Below are 19,344 nucleotides of genomic sequence, written 5' to 3'. Positions count from 1 at the left end.
ACAGCTAGGAGAGCTCAAAAAAGCACCTTATAGTTGAAAACTCTTCTTGGAGTCATAAAAGTGCATTGGAATTACTTAGGAACTGTTCACACTTTTAGTTAGTCCTCTCTCTCAAACCCTTGTAATTTTTGTCTTATGTTGCACCTACCCCACATTTTTCAGGAATATTCTTATTTTGTTACTAAATGTATCCAGAGTATTTTAAGATTTCGTTATCAACAAATTCGGCGAAAAGTATAGTAAATGTAAAATGCACATAAGATCAACAATGTAATGTTTGGATTCAGTCTTGTGAACTGTTGTGTCCTCACCTTTTGAAGAGAGATACATACTTGTTGGGAAACAGCGGTGAAATCCAATTTATGAAATAAATATTATGATATAAATAATAATTTATGAAGAGCTCATTATGAATGTTTTGGCGAATGCTGTGTCATCACTCACAGTCATCATGCAAAAATATCCAGAAGAGTAAATATTTAGAATGCAATACATTTTTATTTAATATGTTTACATTGATTTTCAGTTCGCAGACTTTCAATCTGAGAAGAGGAAATTCTGGCTATATCACACACAAAAAAACTGTTTCGTTAAGTTGAAATTCATGCACATTTTTTATTGAACAGTAATATAAAATACTTTTTCATAGTTGCGTGTGCATGCTTCATCTGCCAACTGTTTCAAAGTTAAATTACAAAAGCAAAGCTTCATGTCATGTAGTGAAATACTTGGGCATATATATATATATATATATATATATATATATTTTTTTTTTAAAGGTCATGGAGTTTTTAGTTTTATTGATATACAAAGCAGAGTTCCAAATAATAACAATAATCCTAATAATCAAATGACACTTTCTGTGGCACGTGTACAAAACAGAACGACTGTCTTAACCGTTATATGACATTAACAGCTATCATGCATTTTGAGTTCCACATGTAACCACAAACCTCACAAGAATGGTCAAACATACTAAATTTGACTGTGTGCACTTACAAGCGCATGTTAAAAATATGATCCCTCCTCCATGTCAGATAATCAAATGCATCAATTTTAAAAGAAGTTGAGGGAAAAAGCATTATCATGATGTAATTTAATGAATGCCAGTATATGTTCACTAAACGCACTACATTTCAAAACAGGCCCCGGCAGCCAAGGTATTCAATTAATTTATCAATTTCCTTTGTTTGAGTTTATAAAACATGCATAGGCAGACACTTTTAGTTGGTCTTTTTTTACACAATATCGGTTCTTTACGCTTACTTTGTTCGCAATACTTTAAAAAGAGAAATTAACATTCACAGAATTCCAGCAAGACACAATAAAAACTCTATCCCCAAAAACATTTTTTTTATATTTGCAAATTATAGATAAATGTAAATTCCAGTTGTGAAATTTCCCCAAAAATAGATATTCATCACCAAGGTAATAATTAGCCATAATACAGAAATCCGGGTCAAAAGCACACACCAAATGAACCTGGGGTAAGCATAATCTGTACAAAACCATAAAACTTTAAAATGTTTGGCATTTCAACAAGGTTGCAACATTCTTTTTAAGACTGCCTAATTTATCTGAGAGCTATTTTATAAGAGTAGCAAAAAAAGTTATCAATAAATATTCTTTACTTAGTTTGTACACCCTTATGTTAAAAACATTTTTTTAATGTTCTGTCCTTTTTAGTGCTGTATTTTGTAAACGTACAATAGTTAGTAAGAAGTTACACAACATTTTCATATCCAGTAGAACAGGGCTCTCCAACCCTGTTCCTGGAGAGCTACAGTCCTGTTGGTTTTTACTCAAACCCTAATCTAGCGCACCTGATTCTAATAATTAGCTGGTTGATGAGCTGAATCAGGTGAGATACAACTGGGGTTGTAGCGAAAACCTAGAGGAGCGTAATTCTCCAGGAACAGGGTTGGAGAGCCCTGCAGTAAAATGAGTGAGGGGCTTTCATAAAACATCTCCTTTAGGATCTCTTTCTCTTGGTCTCTCAGTCTGTCTCTCTTGTACTGAAGTACAGAATCAAGCACGTCATCACCAGCTTCGAGGAGGCCAAGGGCCCAAAAGAGTGAACAATGCGAAAAACTTTGTCGTTTCTACAAGTTATTTTTTTTAAAGGCATACCCAAAGACTACAGTCTCTCCTGCGGTTGTTGCGAGCGCCACTTCCTGTGAGCACCACTTCCTGTAAGCGCATTCCTGATCTCATCCCTCCCTTTTCTCCTCCACCCTGCTCTCTCCTCTATTCCGCCCTGTGGCAGACTGCGACGAGGAGGATGGTGGTATAACACCCCACCCTGGTCGCCACAGGCTGCCACCACCACCCGCTGCGGTGGAGTGTGCCCCTTCACTGGATGTTGCTGCTGTCCTTGGCGTCCGTGCCATTGGTCTCCGAGGACAGAGCCTTGTTAAGGGAGTTGAGGCTGGCGTCGGAGGGGAGGCCGTCCCGCCTCGGGGGCATCCGCTCGTTGATGCGGTCCAGGCCCTTGGCCTCCTCAAAGCTGGTGATTTTGTGCTGTGGCGAGAAGCCCTTGATGGCTGGAGGATGGAGAGAGGGAGTGGGGGATGAGGGGAAAATTGATGGAGGGGTGATTTAGAGGTAGAGAACACATAAAATATGAGGTTAGTTATTTCTGGTTCACATGCCGAAACACAGACACATCAATGTTTTGTTCAGCGTCAAGAATTTAACTTGTGAATCAAGTTATGTGATGACAGAATAACGAATGAAAATCTGTTTCTGAATTGGTTGGTTATATAAACCATTGCACTGAATGGAAAAGTCACTTGATTGTCCGTAGCTGAGCAGAGGTCTAGTGGGTCAACCGACAGAAACCACACCATTTTAACATTATAAATAGTTATTTGTGGGAAAAAATCAAATAAAATTCGATACTATTTTATCTACTTAGTGTTTTCATAGAAAGAACTACAGTATGAATGCAAGCTGAGTGTGTGTACACTGAATATACCAAACATTAGGAACACCTTCCTAATATTGAGTTGCACCTCCCCCTCCCTTTTGCTCTTAGAACAGCCTAAATTCATCGGGGCATGGACTCTACAAGGTGTCGAAAGCGTTCCACAGGGATGCTGGCCCATGTTGACTCCAATGCTTCCCAGAGTTGTGTCAAGTTGGCTGGATGTCCTTTGTGTGGTGGACCATTCTTGATACACATGAGAAACTGTTGAGTGTGAAAAACCCAGCAGTGTTGCAGTTCTTTATACAAATGGTGCGCCTGGCACATACTACCATACCCTGTTTAAAGGGTTAAATCTTTTGACTTGCTCATTCACCCTCTGAATTACACACATACACAATCCATTGTTTCAAGGCTTAAACATCCTTCTTTAACCTGTCTCCTCGCCTTCATCTACACTGATTTGAAGTGGATTCAACAAGTGACATCCATCCGTAAGGGATCATAGCTTTCACCTGGATATACCTGGTCAGTCTATGTCTATATAGAGCAGGTGTTTTTAATGTTTTGTACACTCAGTGTAAATCTAACTTATTTCTGCTGAGAAATTTAACTTAGGTTAATAAATTATATTTTACTTTCACATATAATGTATAGGTGCAGTTAAATGTGTTGTTTTACAGGGTCGGCCACCGTATTTACGGCACCCCTGGAGCAAATGAGGGTTAAGTGCCTTGCTCAAGGGCACATCGGCGGATTGTTCACCTTGTTGGCTCAGGTATTCAAACCAGCAACCTTTCGGTTACTGGCCCAATGCTCTAACCACTAGGCTACCTGCTGCCCTTGTAAATGATGAATAACATATCCTATGTAGTTCATTCTGCCTTTTGAAGACAGCAGAGAACTATAATACAATCAATATGAACAATTCATTCGAATAAATTACAACACAATACCAACACCAATTACCATAATATCTCAATGATATAACCCGATTGACAAAAGGAATACATAATCCGACTGAACTATAGGTGAGTGTCTGGTGCTGGAGGACAATAGGTGCCATTGCCTGTCAATCAAGGACAGATTTACAAAAAGTAAAAAAACACTACTGATAAATCACATAATTGACTCAAACAGAAAAGTGTGCAAGTCAATTATGAGATGGAATTAAGCATTTTGACAATGACATGGGGAAAATAAATGTGCAACTTATTCAATGTGAACGTGAATGTAGTGTAATGCGGAAGGAAATAGTGTAAAACAGTAAAAACAACAATGTTGCAGCTGATGCTCTCTCTTAAAATAAACCTAAAGATAACGGAGTGCATATTGAATAAGGGCACGAATAAAACACCTGAGGATCCCCAGGACCAGACCTCCCCACCACTGTACTATACAAACAAAACAAAAGGAAATGGAAAAAGTAAAAAAAGAAAAGGAAAATAGAGAGTGGGGCCCACTAGACTGAAACATACAGTATACCACAAAAAGACTACGCTCACATACATAGACACCAGAGGAGGCTGGTGGAAGGAGCTATAGGAGGACGGGCTCATTGTAATGTCTGGAATGGAATCAATGGAATGGTACTAAACACATGAAACACATGGTAACGACGTGTTTGACTCCGTTCCATTGATACCATTCCAACCGTTACAATGAGCCCATCGTCCTATAGCTCCTCCCACCAGCCTTCTCTGATAGACACTACTACAGAGGTACTTGGTGCTAATCACTTGTTAAGCCTGCTCAGAACATGCAGCAAATTACAAATAAGGGACAAGGGGGGTATAGTGGTTGTGGGCAGCTACATTTTCAAGAGATCCTTTTTTTGGATCAGGGGGCACCATTTTGGAGGAATTACCCATATTATGGAATTATGGGTGTAGAGAGAGGGGGCTGATGGGACTTGTAGTTGTGTTGCTGCATAGCACAGGCCAGTCACAGGTTATTAGCAGCTCAACAAAGAGAACAAGACACAGAGGAACCACAAGAAAAAAGAGGCAAAAAGAGTCTTGGGACTGATGCACGTAATCCTCTAGGGGGTGCTCAAGAGGAGTCGCTGAACAATTCCAACGTAAATAGCAGCTAGCCAACAAACCGCTATTTACTGCGTAGTTGAGGTTGTTCTTTGTTGCGTGGGTTTGTTTGACAATTTGCTTCTGGAGTTAAAGTCCAATTTGGCTTTCAAAGCTTCTGTTGGAAAAGCACATTTTGTTCCGATTTGTTTCTATCGAACAGTACTATTGTACTGTATATTAGTGAAAAAACAAAGCACAACTGCATGTTGTTTCAAAGGGGAAAATCGAATGGCAAGACTGAGTCGGTGGGTGAGTGGGTGCAATGGCATGGGGTGTGAAGATGCAGGTGTGCCATAATATCCTTGGTTGGTGTTTTTTTTTAATAGAAACTTATGATTGGGCACTATTTAGTGGAGGGGACCAAGACTCAATTCAGTCCGTAGCGCGGAAGATCTGCGTTTTAGCGCGGTTTAAAATTCATAGGTCATTTCCAATAGAGCAGACATATGCAGAATTTACCGTGAATGCAGTCTCGGCGAACATGATAGCATTGCCTTTAAATGTCAATCACGCTACAACACAGATCTTCTACGCTACAGATTGAATCCAGCCCTAAACTAAAAACTTTGTGAGAGGGAGGGAGGGGAAGGGGGGCTACTGTATATCCTTGCAGGTTTAAAGAAAAGTCATGCACTTAATGTCTCACCACCTGACTGATATGAACTTTGTTCCCCTTTAAAACAAATGTCGCTTTTTTGTACTCCCCCCGTATATTTATTTGTCATTTTTTTGGTTTGGTTTTGGTAAATTATTGTGTCACAATTTGTTAGACCAAACACCCAACACACTCTGTAACAAGCTACGGCAAAAAGGATGAAAACTCCCATGTCTATTGCGATAAGAAGCAACAGAGAGGGCTGCCGGCCTATTTACCTTCATCGGCCTCAATAGCCTCAATAGTAGCTGAAGAGAAGAAGACGGGGGTTGCAAAACGAATGAGAAGGAAGGTGAGCAGCGAGGAATTCATTTGGTTTTCCCAACCGGTCAATGAGCAGCAAAAAGAGAGAGCCAATGCAAAGACAACAATGTTAAAAAAAACTCTCCGTGTTTTTGGGACAGAGGCAACACATGGATGGAAGCAAAAACAGGGGAGGAGGAGGAGGAGGAGGAGGGACTAGGCGGGTGTGTTAAGACGGACAAAGGAGGAAGGGGGCTGGAAACAAGAAAGGGGATAGACGGAATGGAGCCAGTCAAATACCCATTGTAGACAAATGTGTGGTGTGCCGGTATTTTGAGCTTTGTAAAAAACGTCACCCGTGTTTGACAAAGGGACAAGAAGCGGTGCTGGACGAATATAGACAATGGACGTCTGGAAGGGGGACACCGTGACAAGTAGGACTGGAGTGGGTTACAATAGTGATAATCAAAGGGGAACAGTGGATGTCTGACGTATCTTCACTCAACAAACTACACAATTGGACAGGGGTGACATGACGGGTGTTGGGGTTGGGGTACAGTACATAAGGACGTGTGAGTGAAAACAGAGACAACTCTGCCAAAGTCAAGAATGCGGCTGCAACTGAACAACCGAGACCAAGTAAAAGAAAATAAAAAGGTGAAGAACTCTTCAAATGTTCTCGGAAACAGCTATCTAGAACTGTAGCGCCGCCACGTCTTCTGATATGAACCGTCAAAAGATTTGTTTAAAATTTGCAGGACTTTGATACACTTACCACTTACCGTACAAATCCTTCTGTTTTATAGCAATACTTATCACCAGAAATACAGAAATGACTCTGTAGTCAGGTGGTGCACAAACAGACAAATAAATGGGTACGAGTTGCACTGCAAATAAACAAATACTCAGCGGCTACAGCTCTACACTTGAACAGGTGTGTGTTGCTATTGAGTTATAACACAGTACATAATACACAGGAGAGACGTACACACACAGGTAAGTTATAAGGAGGTCCAAATGAAATTAAGTGGTTGATGGATTGCACAACATTGCAGTAGAAGCACATTGCAGACTGTCTGAACAATAGGAGCCTATGGTGAGCTGTGATTCTACCAATGCCGCGACAGAAAATCTCTCGAACGTCACTCTGCCTCCCAAAATGGCTCCTCTTCGCTGCTGCCTCTCCATTGGATGGCTTTGGCCCATCGTTGCCTCACTGGGAATTACATGGTTGCTCCTATGCAGTCCGAATCAACAATAGCGGTATATGCATCGGTGTGTGCGTGTGTTTGAGATAGAAATATAGACTACTGGTTAGAGGGCAAACATGTAGAATTTCTGTGGTCAACTTCAGGAAAAGTGAACCCAGAAATAGTGAACCCAGAAATAGAGTGTCAGATGAGAGTAGTGAAGGTTAGAAAACAATACTCTGTAGGCCTACAGTGATTCCTCTTTTAAAAGTTGCTAGCTTACGCCGTGGGACTTAGAGGTCATTTGTGGTTTAGTACGGTACCCTGCGTCACCACTTCATTGCTCCAGACCAGCGCAAGGGGGAGTTAGAGCACTGATTATGTTTTTGGGTCCTACTGTGTCTCTAACTAACGATGAATGGGCGACATAAACCTAAATAGAAACTGATAATTGTGCACGACTTCAGTATTACTAACTAAAACTGTTGCTACACTAAGGTTTTTATTATTTTATTTTGTTAGGATTATTTTTCTCTTACTGTAGTACTGTAGGCCACTCCTGACCGGTCACATTGTACAGCGCCTGAGTGGTGCAACGGTCTGAGACACTGCATACTGTAGCAGTGCAAGCTGTGTTGTTACAGGTTCAATACATGTGCCGGGCTCAACTGGGAGACCCATGAGATGACTGTAGGTTTTTGGTTTTTCTCCCTCTAAAAACAGAAATAAATAATTCTAAATAACAAACTGGCTTTATTTACAAATTAGTAACAATGTCTCACCCCATGTTCAAAAATGGCCTTTTTCTCTGCCTTTCTCTCACTCATTTTACGTTATTTGAAAATGAAATAATCTCCAAAATATTTAAGGGGCATTGCACTAATAATGGCGCTGACTAGGGAAACATTCCCGCGGTCCTGTTCTTAGTACCAGTCTGCATGTTCTAACTAATAATGGCATCTTTATGCTTTCATTAATAAAAGAATGAAAAAAAGACTCTTTCAAAATGCCAATGTTTATTTAGTTATGGATCCATAACGAATTACTATGGGAATAAATATCACTGAATTATAGAATTATATTATATTATATATATAGAGTTATATTTTTCAACATACTGTAGGCCTACCGTAGTCTTATTTATTTAAAGAGCATATTGAAGTTAGAAGCAAAAGCCTACAACTAATTTAGCACCGTTTCACACAGCTCAGAGAAGCATGGGGACTGGTCTTGATAAATCAATGAGATTTTTATTTTCACTTAATCTCCGTTTGGGTATTGGTTAGACTTGAATAAAAAAATGAGGATGCAGAAATGTTATGCTCTTAATGTAAACCTTATTTAACTAGGGAAGTCAGTTAAGAACAAATTCTTATTTACAAGGACAGTCTACTCCTTCCTCCCCGTCGGGGAATTGAACCCCGGTCTCCCACGTGCCCTGCCTGCACGACATGGGGATTCTGTAGCTAAATAGCCCAGTACTATACTGCCGACTGACAAGTTGTCCAGCGCCATATTTTCCGTTCCATCCTAACGGAAACCCAGAGAGTTTTTCGTTTTCCTTGGAATAGAAACACCATAATATTAATCAAATGAATTAAGCAAATACCAATCAAAAGGTTAGACACACCTACTCGTTCCAGGTATTTTCTTTATTTTTACTATTTTCTACATTGTAGAATAATAGTGAAGACATCACAGCTATGAAATAACACATACGGAATCAGTTAAGAACAAATTCTTATTTACAAGTACAGCCTACTCCTTCCTCCCTGTCGGGGAATTGAACCCCGCTCTCTAGTACAGCCATTATTGAAGGTACTTGAAGTCACCGAGAAAGTCTGGACATGGCCTGCTCTCCCTTATGTAAGGAATTAAGCACTTTCCCATGTTTACTACATTATGTATTGCTGGCTATGTTTACTTGTCAGACTGCACAGTAGCCTAATAAACAAATGTAGGTGGCTTATATCTTCAAAATGCTTTAAATGCTTTATTAAAGCATATACTGTGCAGTACTGTATTTCTTCATCAGCATCTTTATGCTTTCGTTAATAAAATATTTAGTTATGGATCCATAACGAATTACTATGGGAATAAATATCAAGGAATTACAGAAATATTGGAACAAAATTGTCAAATGAAGGCAAATACTCTTTTAAACACACATGGTCACGATGTACAGCGTCATTATGGCTATTAGCAGGGCTATATTCTGGCCTTCATAAATATTATTTTGGCCTTTAGTCAGATTACAATCACTCACTGTTGTTTTTTAAAAACAAAATAATCTCCAAAATATCTTTGTACATAGCCTTCCCGCTGTGAACGTCTATGTGAACGTCCATTGGAGAAATGAAAATGCTCAATTATATTCCATGATATTCTTAAGATACATGTATTGACTGAATGTAAGCATGTGATGTCTGCTAAATAATCAAGTTAGGTTTCTCCAGAAATAAATTATTATTATATTTTTTTGTTGTTGTAATTTTACAACATTTTCTCCCCAATTTCATGGTATCCAATTGTTGTAGTAGCTACTATCTTGTCTCATCGCTACAACTCCCGTACGGGCTCGGGAGAGACGAAGGTTGAAAGTCATGCGTCCTCCGATACACAACCCAACCAAGCCGCACTGCTTCTTAACACATCGCGCATCCAACCCGGAAGCCAGCCGCACCAATGTGTCAGAGGAAACACTGTGCACCTGGCAACCTTGGTTAGCGCGCACTGCGCCCAGCCCGCCACAGGAGTCGCTGGTGCGCGATGAGACAAGGACATCCCTACCGACCAAGCCCTCCCTAACCCGGACGACGCTTGGCCAATTGTGCGTCGCCCCACGGACCTCCCGGTCGCGGCCGGTTACTGGGCGCGAACCCAGGGACTCTGATGACTCTTTATTTACAAATTAGTGAGAATGGCTCACCCAATGTTCAATAATTGCCTTTTTCCTCGCTCACTCTATGTTAAATAAAACACGATCTCCAAAATATCAATACTTTTTAAACAAAGCAATTATTATTATTATTAATGAATTTAGAATTATATAAAAGCCCCTTAGATATTCTCACAGATCCTAATGGAAAATGCCCCTAGATATTTAATTTAGAATCTTCCAATCCTCTAAATGTAATTATTGGCGGAGAGTCACGTCATTGAAAAAAATATTTTTAGATATACTGTAGGCCTACCATAGGCAAAATGAGTATTGGTTACACTACAATTAGGGTGTGGAAATGTTATGCCCCTTACATATTAATTTAGATTTCTCCAATCCTCTTATGCTGTAGCCTACTCCCGACCGTCACGTTGTACAGCTCAATATTTCCCATTCTATCCTAACGGAAACCCTAAGGGTTTAGTTTTTAGTTTATCTCGGAATGGAAACATCATGATAGTAATCCAATGAATTAAGCCAAATTTCTTACAATCAATCCCATGTACTATGTTATTACAAAAAAGGTTTTAAATTCTCTAGTAATGTCAATATGGGAGATTATCAAATTTGCCCTCTGGTGGTCAAACTAGCATTAATGTAAAAAATGGCTGACAATTAAATAACGTGCCATAGAATGCAAGGTGTGCTGCAGTATGACACAACATTTAAAGGAGGAACCACTGTACATACTAAAACAACTGACAGAAAAACTGACAGAGGAGACAAACTGACCAAGAGAGCCTGAAGAGAGGAGAGTGAAGTTGTTTGGATTTCTGCCTTGTTTGTGGATGACAAGGTGGACAATATTGATCCCCTTACATCCACAGTTGTTTATGTCAATTCCAATTAATCTGAATCGTAGTCGATCCTTAGCCTCCCTGACTTCTTAAAAATGACTTACAATTTGTAAAATCAAGGTCCACGTTTTGGTTCTATAGAACATAAATAGAAATTCTAAATTGGCTATGTTGTAGCCCGATTCAGTGGGTAGATTATTCAATTCGACTCATCATCTTTGGAAGAAATGTCTTCCCTGTGGAAAAGCATATTTTAATGCTAGTCTGTCACGTAAAGGAGATCGATCGATCGTCAGACGGGTTTTGGGAGTGTTTGGAATTCAACATGGGAGGGTGAATTCTACAATATTCTCACAAAACACTGCTGACAGAATACTTGCACAACAGATTATACCTGTGGTTTCTAGGGAGAGACGAGAAAGAAGAAAACACAGACAATATTTGAGATATAACCAGTAGATTGCAGAGAGAAAGGTGGAGAGAGGGGGGGGGGGGGGGGGGTAAGGAAAGCAAGACAGCATTAGAAGAGACAATGGGGACACAGAGGGTCAACTTCTAACATTTAATATCTGCATTATCTAAAGCCACTCCAAGGGGTGCACATTTTGGTTTTTGCCCTAGCACTACACAGCTGATTCAAATAAAGCTTTATGATGAGTTGATTATTTAAATCAGCTGTTTAGTACTAGGGTAAATAACAAGATGTGCACCGCTTGGGGTCCCCAGGACTGAGTTTGAGGAAACGCTGACCCACAGGTAGTTACATAGTATTTACCACTGCTGCAACTGTGTTCTGTGACATAAAAGTCATATAAAATATAGCAGGCTTAATTCTAGACACCCCCCCCACCCAAAAGGCTCAATAAGTTTCAGGTCTTTAAAGTAGATGTACTGCTAATAAAATCTTATATATAACAGTGTGAGGGGTGTTGTGGGCTGGACATGGAGGTCCAGGGCGTGTGTTGTGGGGTTTACCATTCTGGAGCTTCTCCTTGCCCCCGGACAGCACTCCACTGGGCAGCATGCCGGTGGGGGTCAGCCCCTTCAGTGTCAACACACTTTCACTCTCCTCCCTGCAGGGACAACAAACAAACAAATGACAAAAAAGTTCAGATAGAAATATAGCCCCTAGAACATGTAGGCCTTATAGCAAGCTCATTCCTGCACGTGAAAAACACATTAAGCAACGTTCAGATGGAAATATAGCATGCAGAACTGATGCGTTCATGTGAAATAGTGTTTCTCAACTTCTCAAAAAAGTGTTTCTCAAGTCTCACGTACTCCCAACATCACACATTGTGGTTCTAGCCAGTGGAGGCTGCTGAGGGGAGGACGGCTCATAATAATGGCTGGAACGGATTTAATGGAATGGCATCAAACACATGGAACAATGGTATTTGATACCATTCCACCTATTTCGTCCCAACCATTACCATGAGCCCGTTCTCCCCAATTAAGGTGCCACCAATGTCCTGTGTTCCTAGCCCTATACTAGCACACATGATTCAACAAATGTATCTGATTTCTCAATGTTTATGAAAGTTACTGCTCCTATTGCTCCCCAATTGGTAGTTATAGTCTTGTCCCATCGCTGCAACTCCCGTACGGACTCTGGAGATGCGAAGGTCGAGAGCCGTGCGTCCTCCAAAACACAACCCAACCAAGCCGCACTGCTTCTTAACACAATGCCCACATAACCCGGAAGCCAGTCGCACCAATTATGTTGGAGGAAACACTGTACACCTGGCGACCGTGTCATCCTTGACATCCTTGCCAGCCGAACCCTCCCCTAACCCGGACGACGCTGGGCCAATTGTGCGCCGCCCCAGTCGCGGTTGGCTGTGACAGAGCCTGGACTCGAACCCAGAATCTCTAGTGGCAGAGCTACTGTCCCATTCAATAATCTGTATTCTTAAGTCTTTGTTCTTATAAAAATGTACACAAGACAAATAAATTGCATACCCCACTGCAGTTCACTGGTGACTCCCCCCCCCCCCCCCCCCCAGGGGTCACGGCACCAACTTTGAATACCCCTGAGTAAGTTATACTGTATAAATAAGCCTTTGTTAAAAGCTTTTCATTGCAGCCGTATTCTCAGCTGTGAGTTTCCCACTGGGCACACACTGGTTGAATCAACGTTGTTTCCACGTCATTTCAATGAAATGTTGGTGAACCAACGTGGAATAGACGTTGAATTGACGTCTGTGCCCAGTGGGTTGTTATTAAGACCTGTTTATGTAGACATTGTTTATGTAAAACGGCATTCCTGTAATGTACAATGTACAATGACTTCTGCCTAGGATCATGTAACTGGGCACATATGATAAAATACATAAACATTGGTATAATGGAAATGCACACCCAGACTTACAGCGATGATTCCTAATAAATACCTTAGGACAGAGAATACCCTCGCCATCTTGCCAATGGCACGGATCTTGTTCCTGATGACCTCCTTGCGTGCAGAGGCTGTGGCACCTATAACACACGCACGCACGCAGTTCTCAGGGTCAGACAGTCAGGCTGTTTCAAACCATCACAACATGTCTGCTTATCTGGGTAAGGCATTTTCTTTAAGGTGTGCTCATTACCAGACATGAGCTAGTAAAACTTAACACTAAGTTGTGTTTTGTGTGTCTAAGTAGAGTACATGTTTGAGTGACTACCACTGATACAAAGGAATCGTTTCCTAAATGTTTAGTTGACATTTATTTGACACTTGAATAATTTAGCAAATGTTTTTTGCACAGGAGTGTCATATCACATCAAAATACACTATGTAGTATTGAAGTTCAAAGTAAAACCAACCCGAACCAGGACTTTGAATCTCACTCCACCACTGCGATTCCCTGGTTATGTCTTAGTATGAAAGGCATTCTGAGAAAGAGGTGAAGCTTGGTGTTCGATGCATCAGCACCAATAGCCTGTCTAGAGGGACCCTGTAGGCACCAATCGATAAAGTACTCCCTCAAACACTCTGCCTGGCCTAATCAGACATTGAAAAGCACTGCAGATGACCTGCTATCAATTCCCTTTGCTTTGTGAGGCCCGTGTTATATAATGGTTCTGAACGTACAAGGTGTAAACAATCTAAAACTGTCATCTTACATGTTCGTGTTCAGTTGGCACGGACTGGAAGAAAACATTTCAACAGAGATAAATGGGGAGGTACTATTTGAAAGAAACGTTTGTTTTAATTTTCTGTTGCAAAAAGTGTTTCTACGGTGTGCCCTAATGAACATGACCCATGTTTCTATTTCTGCTTGGAGAAGAAGAATATAGCTTGGTAAAGAATATAGCCTGGTGAAGAATATAGCCTGGTGAGGAATATAGCCTGGTGAAGAATATAGCCTGGTGAAGAATATAGCCTGGTCAAGAATATAGCCTGGTCAAGAATATAGCCTGGTGAAGAATATAGCCTGGTGAAGAATATAGCCTGGTGAAGAATATAGCCTGGTGAAGAATATAGCCTGGTGAAGAATATAGCCTGGTGAAGAATATAGCCTGGTCTAGAATATAGCCTGGTGAAGAATATAGCCTGGTCTAGAATATAGCCTGGTCTAGAATATAGCCTGGTCTAGAATATAGCCTGGTCAAGAATATAGCCTGGTCTAGAATATAGCCTGGTCTAGAATATAACCTGGTCTAGAATATAACCTGGTCTAGAATATAGCCTGATGAAAAATATAGCCTGGTGAAAACTATAGCCTGGTCTAGAATATAGCCTGGTCTAGAATATAGCCTGGTCTAAGAGCTTGTATGTTGTGACAGGATGACTTGTGTTTGACACTAGGACCCTTTTGTGACCCAGCTTGGAAAGTGGTAGTGAGGTGGAGTGTGAGAGACGGAAATGAATACAAGTGCTTAGAAATATATGGAGAGAGAATAATGAGTATGCAGATAACAGTGAGAGACTCTAGTGGAGTGTGTTCCCTTGGTCGGACAACTAGGGACAGTACTGAGTATCCCATCTTCTCACATTGAGCTACAGCTAGCTGGACTTTTGGGCATTCTACACAGGAAAGAGGTGAAGCATATCGAGGACTGACTACCCTGCACTGTTTATATTGAAGCTATAGGCTAACGCTAATTCACTCAAGTGCAGATAACCGTCCTGCAGGTTCGCTGAAAATGTTTAAGCTATGTTTAAGTTACCAGTATTGAAGCCAACACACCGTGCAAGCTGTTCACCACTCAAAACTATACCAGTCTGTTAAAATACTGTGTAACACTTTATTTGGATAGTCCATCTGTAGATGCTCTATAGACTATCAGTAACATTTCAACTAACTATCTACTAACCCTAACCTTAACCCTTATCCTAACACTAAACTTAACCCTAACCCATATTCTAACCATAACCGTAACCCTAGCAAGCAGTTGCTTATCAACAGATAGTTTGTTAATATTATAACCATCGGTAGACCATCAATAGATGGAACATTTGGACTATCCAAAAAGTGACCCAATACTGTATAGTGTCAACATTCTGAGTGAACCTACAGTGCAGTTGACCTTTACCTGCAATTGATTGAATTTTGGTGCATGTCTACATTCTATATTTTTATAGATTGATTATATATTCTATTTTTACTGATAAATATCAATAACCAAACTGAGCATAAATGTTACAACACATTTACGTCTTGGGTTAGTTAATTGGCTCCCAAAATGCATGTGCAAGAGCAAGCACCAGCACAAAGGTATATTGGCGGTAGAGCTGAGGGTTGTACCTTTCTTGGGGACATATATTAGTTGTCCTTCTCAAGAACACCCCCAGAAGAGAACAGAAAAGACAAGAGAGATCAGTGAATGGCAGAAGAATGACAGAGGAAGCCAAGGAGGAGGAAGAGGAGGTGGAGAGGAAAGAGAGAAAAGGCAAACACACACCCATCAAGCATAAAGAAAAGCAATGGCTTAAAACAAAACTCTGAAAAACAGAAAAGAAGAGAGACAAATTAGATGAGGTAACCACGGAAATAATGAAATGACACAGCATCGGCGAGGGGGAGAGACGTGAGAGAGAGACCTAGATGAGAGAAGAGAAACAAATAAATAAATAACGCAAAGAATAGGAACATCAACAAAATGAATATTAAGCTACTGAAGAAAGACAGTGAAGGAAAGAAAATTAGGAAATGATGAGATGTTAGTCACCAAGGCTGTGAGTGACTAAGAAGTGTCTGTCAGCTATCAACGTTAGGGTCAAGGGTTCGAATCATTCTCCTATAACACACCACTTCCTGCCATACAGGAACAGGATATGACCTATGTTCACTGCTTTATGTTCACTACATACTTCAGTCTGAGACTGCCATCATTCAAGTCATTTGTAGTGACGTCAAAATGAGGGGTGTTGTTCAAATCAAAGTCATCAGCGATTGGATTATCTCTAACAAATCAGAGTATCAAAGCCAATGACACATTTTCAAAACGCCGCTTTACCCACATGTGTTCTGGCTCTCGCCCAACCCATCGGTTTCTCTGACCAATCAGAATGGTCAGAATGTGTCTGTGTTCTTGAAATCTTCGGGGAGGTACTTAGGTTGATGTGGTGCAGCGTTTGGCCGGAGCAGGAAGTTTTGGCAGTCAGGCAAACCAATGTTAGAGTCAAGGGTTAGAAGCCATTTTCTATAACACGCCACTTCCTGCCATACAGGAACAGGATATGACCTAAGCATTCCTTCCCCCTCCGTATAGAGTTATGGTAACGTGTGTGACTTTGGTAAATAAGAGACGGGATGGAGTATTTAGGGCTTATCTAGGAATGGGTGTTCCAAACCATCTCTACCAACACTGGTCACCAACCTTTTCTGAGCCAAAATCACTTTCGCAGTTAAAAAGAAAGCCGACATCTACCGCTCAGATTTCTTTTCAACATGACTTAAACAATGTCACATTAACCTAATAAAAACTGTTCTGTAGGAATTGTTTGGGCAGTAGGCCTAATATACAGTACCAGTCAAAAGTTGACACACTTACTCATTCCATTTTTTTTCAATAAAAAAAAAAAAAACTATTTTCTACATTGTAGAATAATAGTGAAGACATCAAAACTATGAAATAACACATGGAATCATGTAGTAACCAAAAAAAGTGTTAAACAAATCAAAATATATTTTAGATTCTTCAAAGTAGCCACCCTTTGCCTTGATGACAGCTTTGCACACTATTGGCGTTCTCTCAACCAGTACACTGATAAGCTGTAGAAAGAATATATACATTTATAAGACTTGTTCATAAAAGAGAGAATTGTTCATAACCCTGCTATGTGCGGATAGTACGCATCCCCTTCCCCTCAAGAATGGTCTACCACAGCCTGGGTTAAACGAATCTTGAAGGCAATGCAAAAAAAAAGAAAGAAGAGACATAAGTTCTAAATGAGAGGCTACAAGTATAAAGCTCTTGATGCTGGAATGATGAAAATATCTCTAAAACCAAGAGAGGAATTGCAAAAAATTCAAACAAAGAAAAAAACAACGCAACCGTCTTTTGCACCAAGTATACCAAGTGTTCGGAGAAAATCAAAGCAATCCTGAAGAAGCACTGGCATATTCTGCAATCAGACCACAAAATTCATAACCTCTTCAAGGAACCCCCACTGGTGGTCTATAAGCGTGGTCGCAATATTGGAGATAGCTTGGTGAGATCGGACTTGCCCCCTGAGCCCACTCAGACACTCTCGACATTAATTCCAAATGGGAACTACAAATTTGGCTCATACGCACAGTGCAATAGCACTATAAAAACATCTTTCTTCAGACACCCACATACAGGTCGAAAAATCACTGTTAGGGGTATCATCTCATGCAAGACCAAGGGAAAAATCTATCTCATCACCTGTTCATGTGGGAAAGCCTACGCAGGACAAACGAAAAGACAATTAAAACAACGCATAGCTGAATACCGCAGCTCAATCAGGCGTAAGAACATTGACTATCCAGTAGCAGCTCACTTTGTTTACACTAACCATCCAATCTCCTCCCTCAAATACCCAGGCATTGAGCATGTTGCTCTACCAAGGAGAGGTAACATCGAGATCATCCTACTACTAAGGGAGGCTTACTGGATATCCTATCTAAAACATTGACCCCTAGTGGTCTGAATATTGACTTTGATCTCAGGCCCTTCATATGAACAATTGTCTCTTTTATGAACAAGTCTTATAAATTGATATATTCTTCCTACAGCTTATCAGCGTACACCCAACATGTTCCCCCAGTTGTTGATGCTTATTATTCATTATGGTTGAACCAAAAGATTACATGTAACAAAACAAAATAGAAAACAATTAAATATGTGACATTTAATTAAACAATAATGTATGTTGAGGCTAATATTATGTACAATATTTAAATTTGTTTCCATATGATAACAATAGCCAATATATTCAATATGCCATAAACTATTGTTTTTTTAACAGTTTCCCTCAATTCATTCAAATTAACTTAATAATTATCACACATCCCTCACTATTGTCATTGGTTGCACTAATTGCACTGTTTGCCTACATAACCTGGTTCAAGCATTCATGACATTACCCTGAAGAAGGCACAGTGATGCCCAAACGTTGCTGATTTACTCAATAAATTACTGGGAGTTTATATATTGAGTGTGCGACTCTTTATTTTGTATAATTTATAGTTAATTCGCCGTTAGTCAGCACCTCCACCTAAAATATTTTTTTGTGGGTGTGCGCCAGCTCATGTTTTTTTATTCGAATAGTGTTGAATAAAAACAGTGACAGTGTAAAATACAAAGTTAAACATGAAGTCAGTCCTAAAAACTGCATCTCTTTGCTGTATGCTTTGACAGTCTCTCTGTGGTCATGGTTTTACAAGTCATTCTGTCGGCTAGTATCAAACTTTACTATAGCCAGGGTCGTGGAAGCTCTGTAGGAACAGTGATGTGTGTGTGTGTGTGTGTGTGTGTGTGTATATGTGTGTGTGTGTGTGGTATGTGTGTGTGTGTGTGTGTGTGTATATGTGTGTGTATATGTGTGTGTGTGTGTGGTATGTGTGTGTGTGTGTGTGTATATGTGTGTGTGTGTATATGTATGTGTGTGTGTGTGTGTGTGTGTGTGGTATGTGTGTGTGTGTGTATATATGTGTATATGTATGTGTGTGTGTGTGTGTGTGTGTGTATATATGTGTATATATGTGTATATATGTGTGTGTGTGTGTGTGTGTGTGTGTGTGTGTGTGTGTGCATCCATGCGGGCATCTTGCACTGTCATGTTTCTACTGATCCAAAGAAAGTAAATGCCAAATGTATGTGTTGAGCTGATGATGTTCCATTGGTAGATTTTGCCCTCTAGTGGAAGTATAGTCAATCACAGAGAGAAAGTCAACGCTCATAATGATCCGTCCTTCCTCTCTTGCCCTATAGACTACCACAGTATGAGTCATAATACCCATACAACCTAGCGGTCTAACAGGGACATTGTCATTTTTAGTTTTTCCACCATACATTTTTCCAATAGGGGATTTTAGAGACACAACATGAGGG

General features: G+C 40.3%; 1 protein-coding gene across 4 annotated transcripts in view; it reads right to left on the bottom strand.

Moving 5' to 3' along the window:
* Positions 1 to 478: 478 nt before the first annotated feature.
* Positions 479 to 19,344, bottom strand: part of LOC139379034 (protein phosphatase 3 catalytic subunit alpha) — a 136,041-nt gene continuing 117,175 nt past the window's right edge. The window contains exons 11-15 of one of the 4 annotated variants that reach the window (XM_071121759.1): positions 15,570 to 15,596; positions 13,230 to 13,314; positions 11,812 to 11,909; positions 5,884 to 5,913; positions 2,137 to 2,543 (exon numbers count right to left, since the gene is read on the bottom strand). In XM_071121759.1, the coding sequence (XP_070977860.1) occupies positions 2,353 to 2,543; positions 5,884 to 5,913; positions 11,812 to 11,909; positions 13,230 to 13,314; positions 15,570 to 15,596 (431 nt within the window). In that variant the 3' untranslated portion in view covers positions 2,137 to 2,352. Of the gene's footprint in view, positions 2,544 to 5,883; positions 5,914 to 11,811; positions 11,910 to 13,229; positions 13,315 to 15,569; positions 15,597 to 19,344 lie in introns of all 4 variants that reach the window. The other 3 variants (XM_071121761.1, XM_071121760.1, XM_071121762.1) reach the window with 3 other exon arrangements.

This window comes from Oncorhynchus clarkii, chromosome 21 (genome assembly GCF_045791955.1).
Source record: "Oncorhynchus clarkii lewisi isolate Uvic-CL-2024 chromosome 21, UVic_Ocla_1.0, whole genome shotgun sequence".
Classification (NCBI taxonomy): Eukaryota; Metazoa; Chordata; class Actinopteri; order Salmoniformes; family Salmonidae; genus Oncorhynchus; species Oncorhynchus clarkii.
The sequence above is the reverse complement of the archived record's forward strand: the minus strand, read 5'-3'. Positions and strand labels throughout refer to the sequence as shown.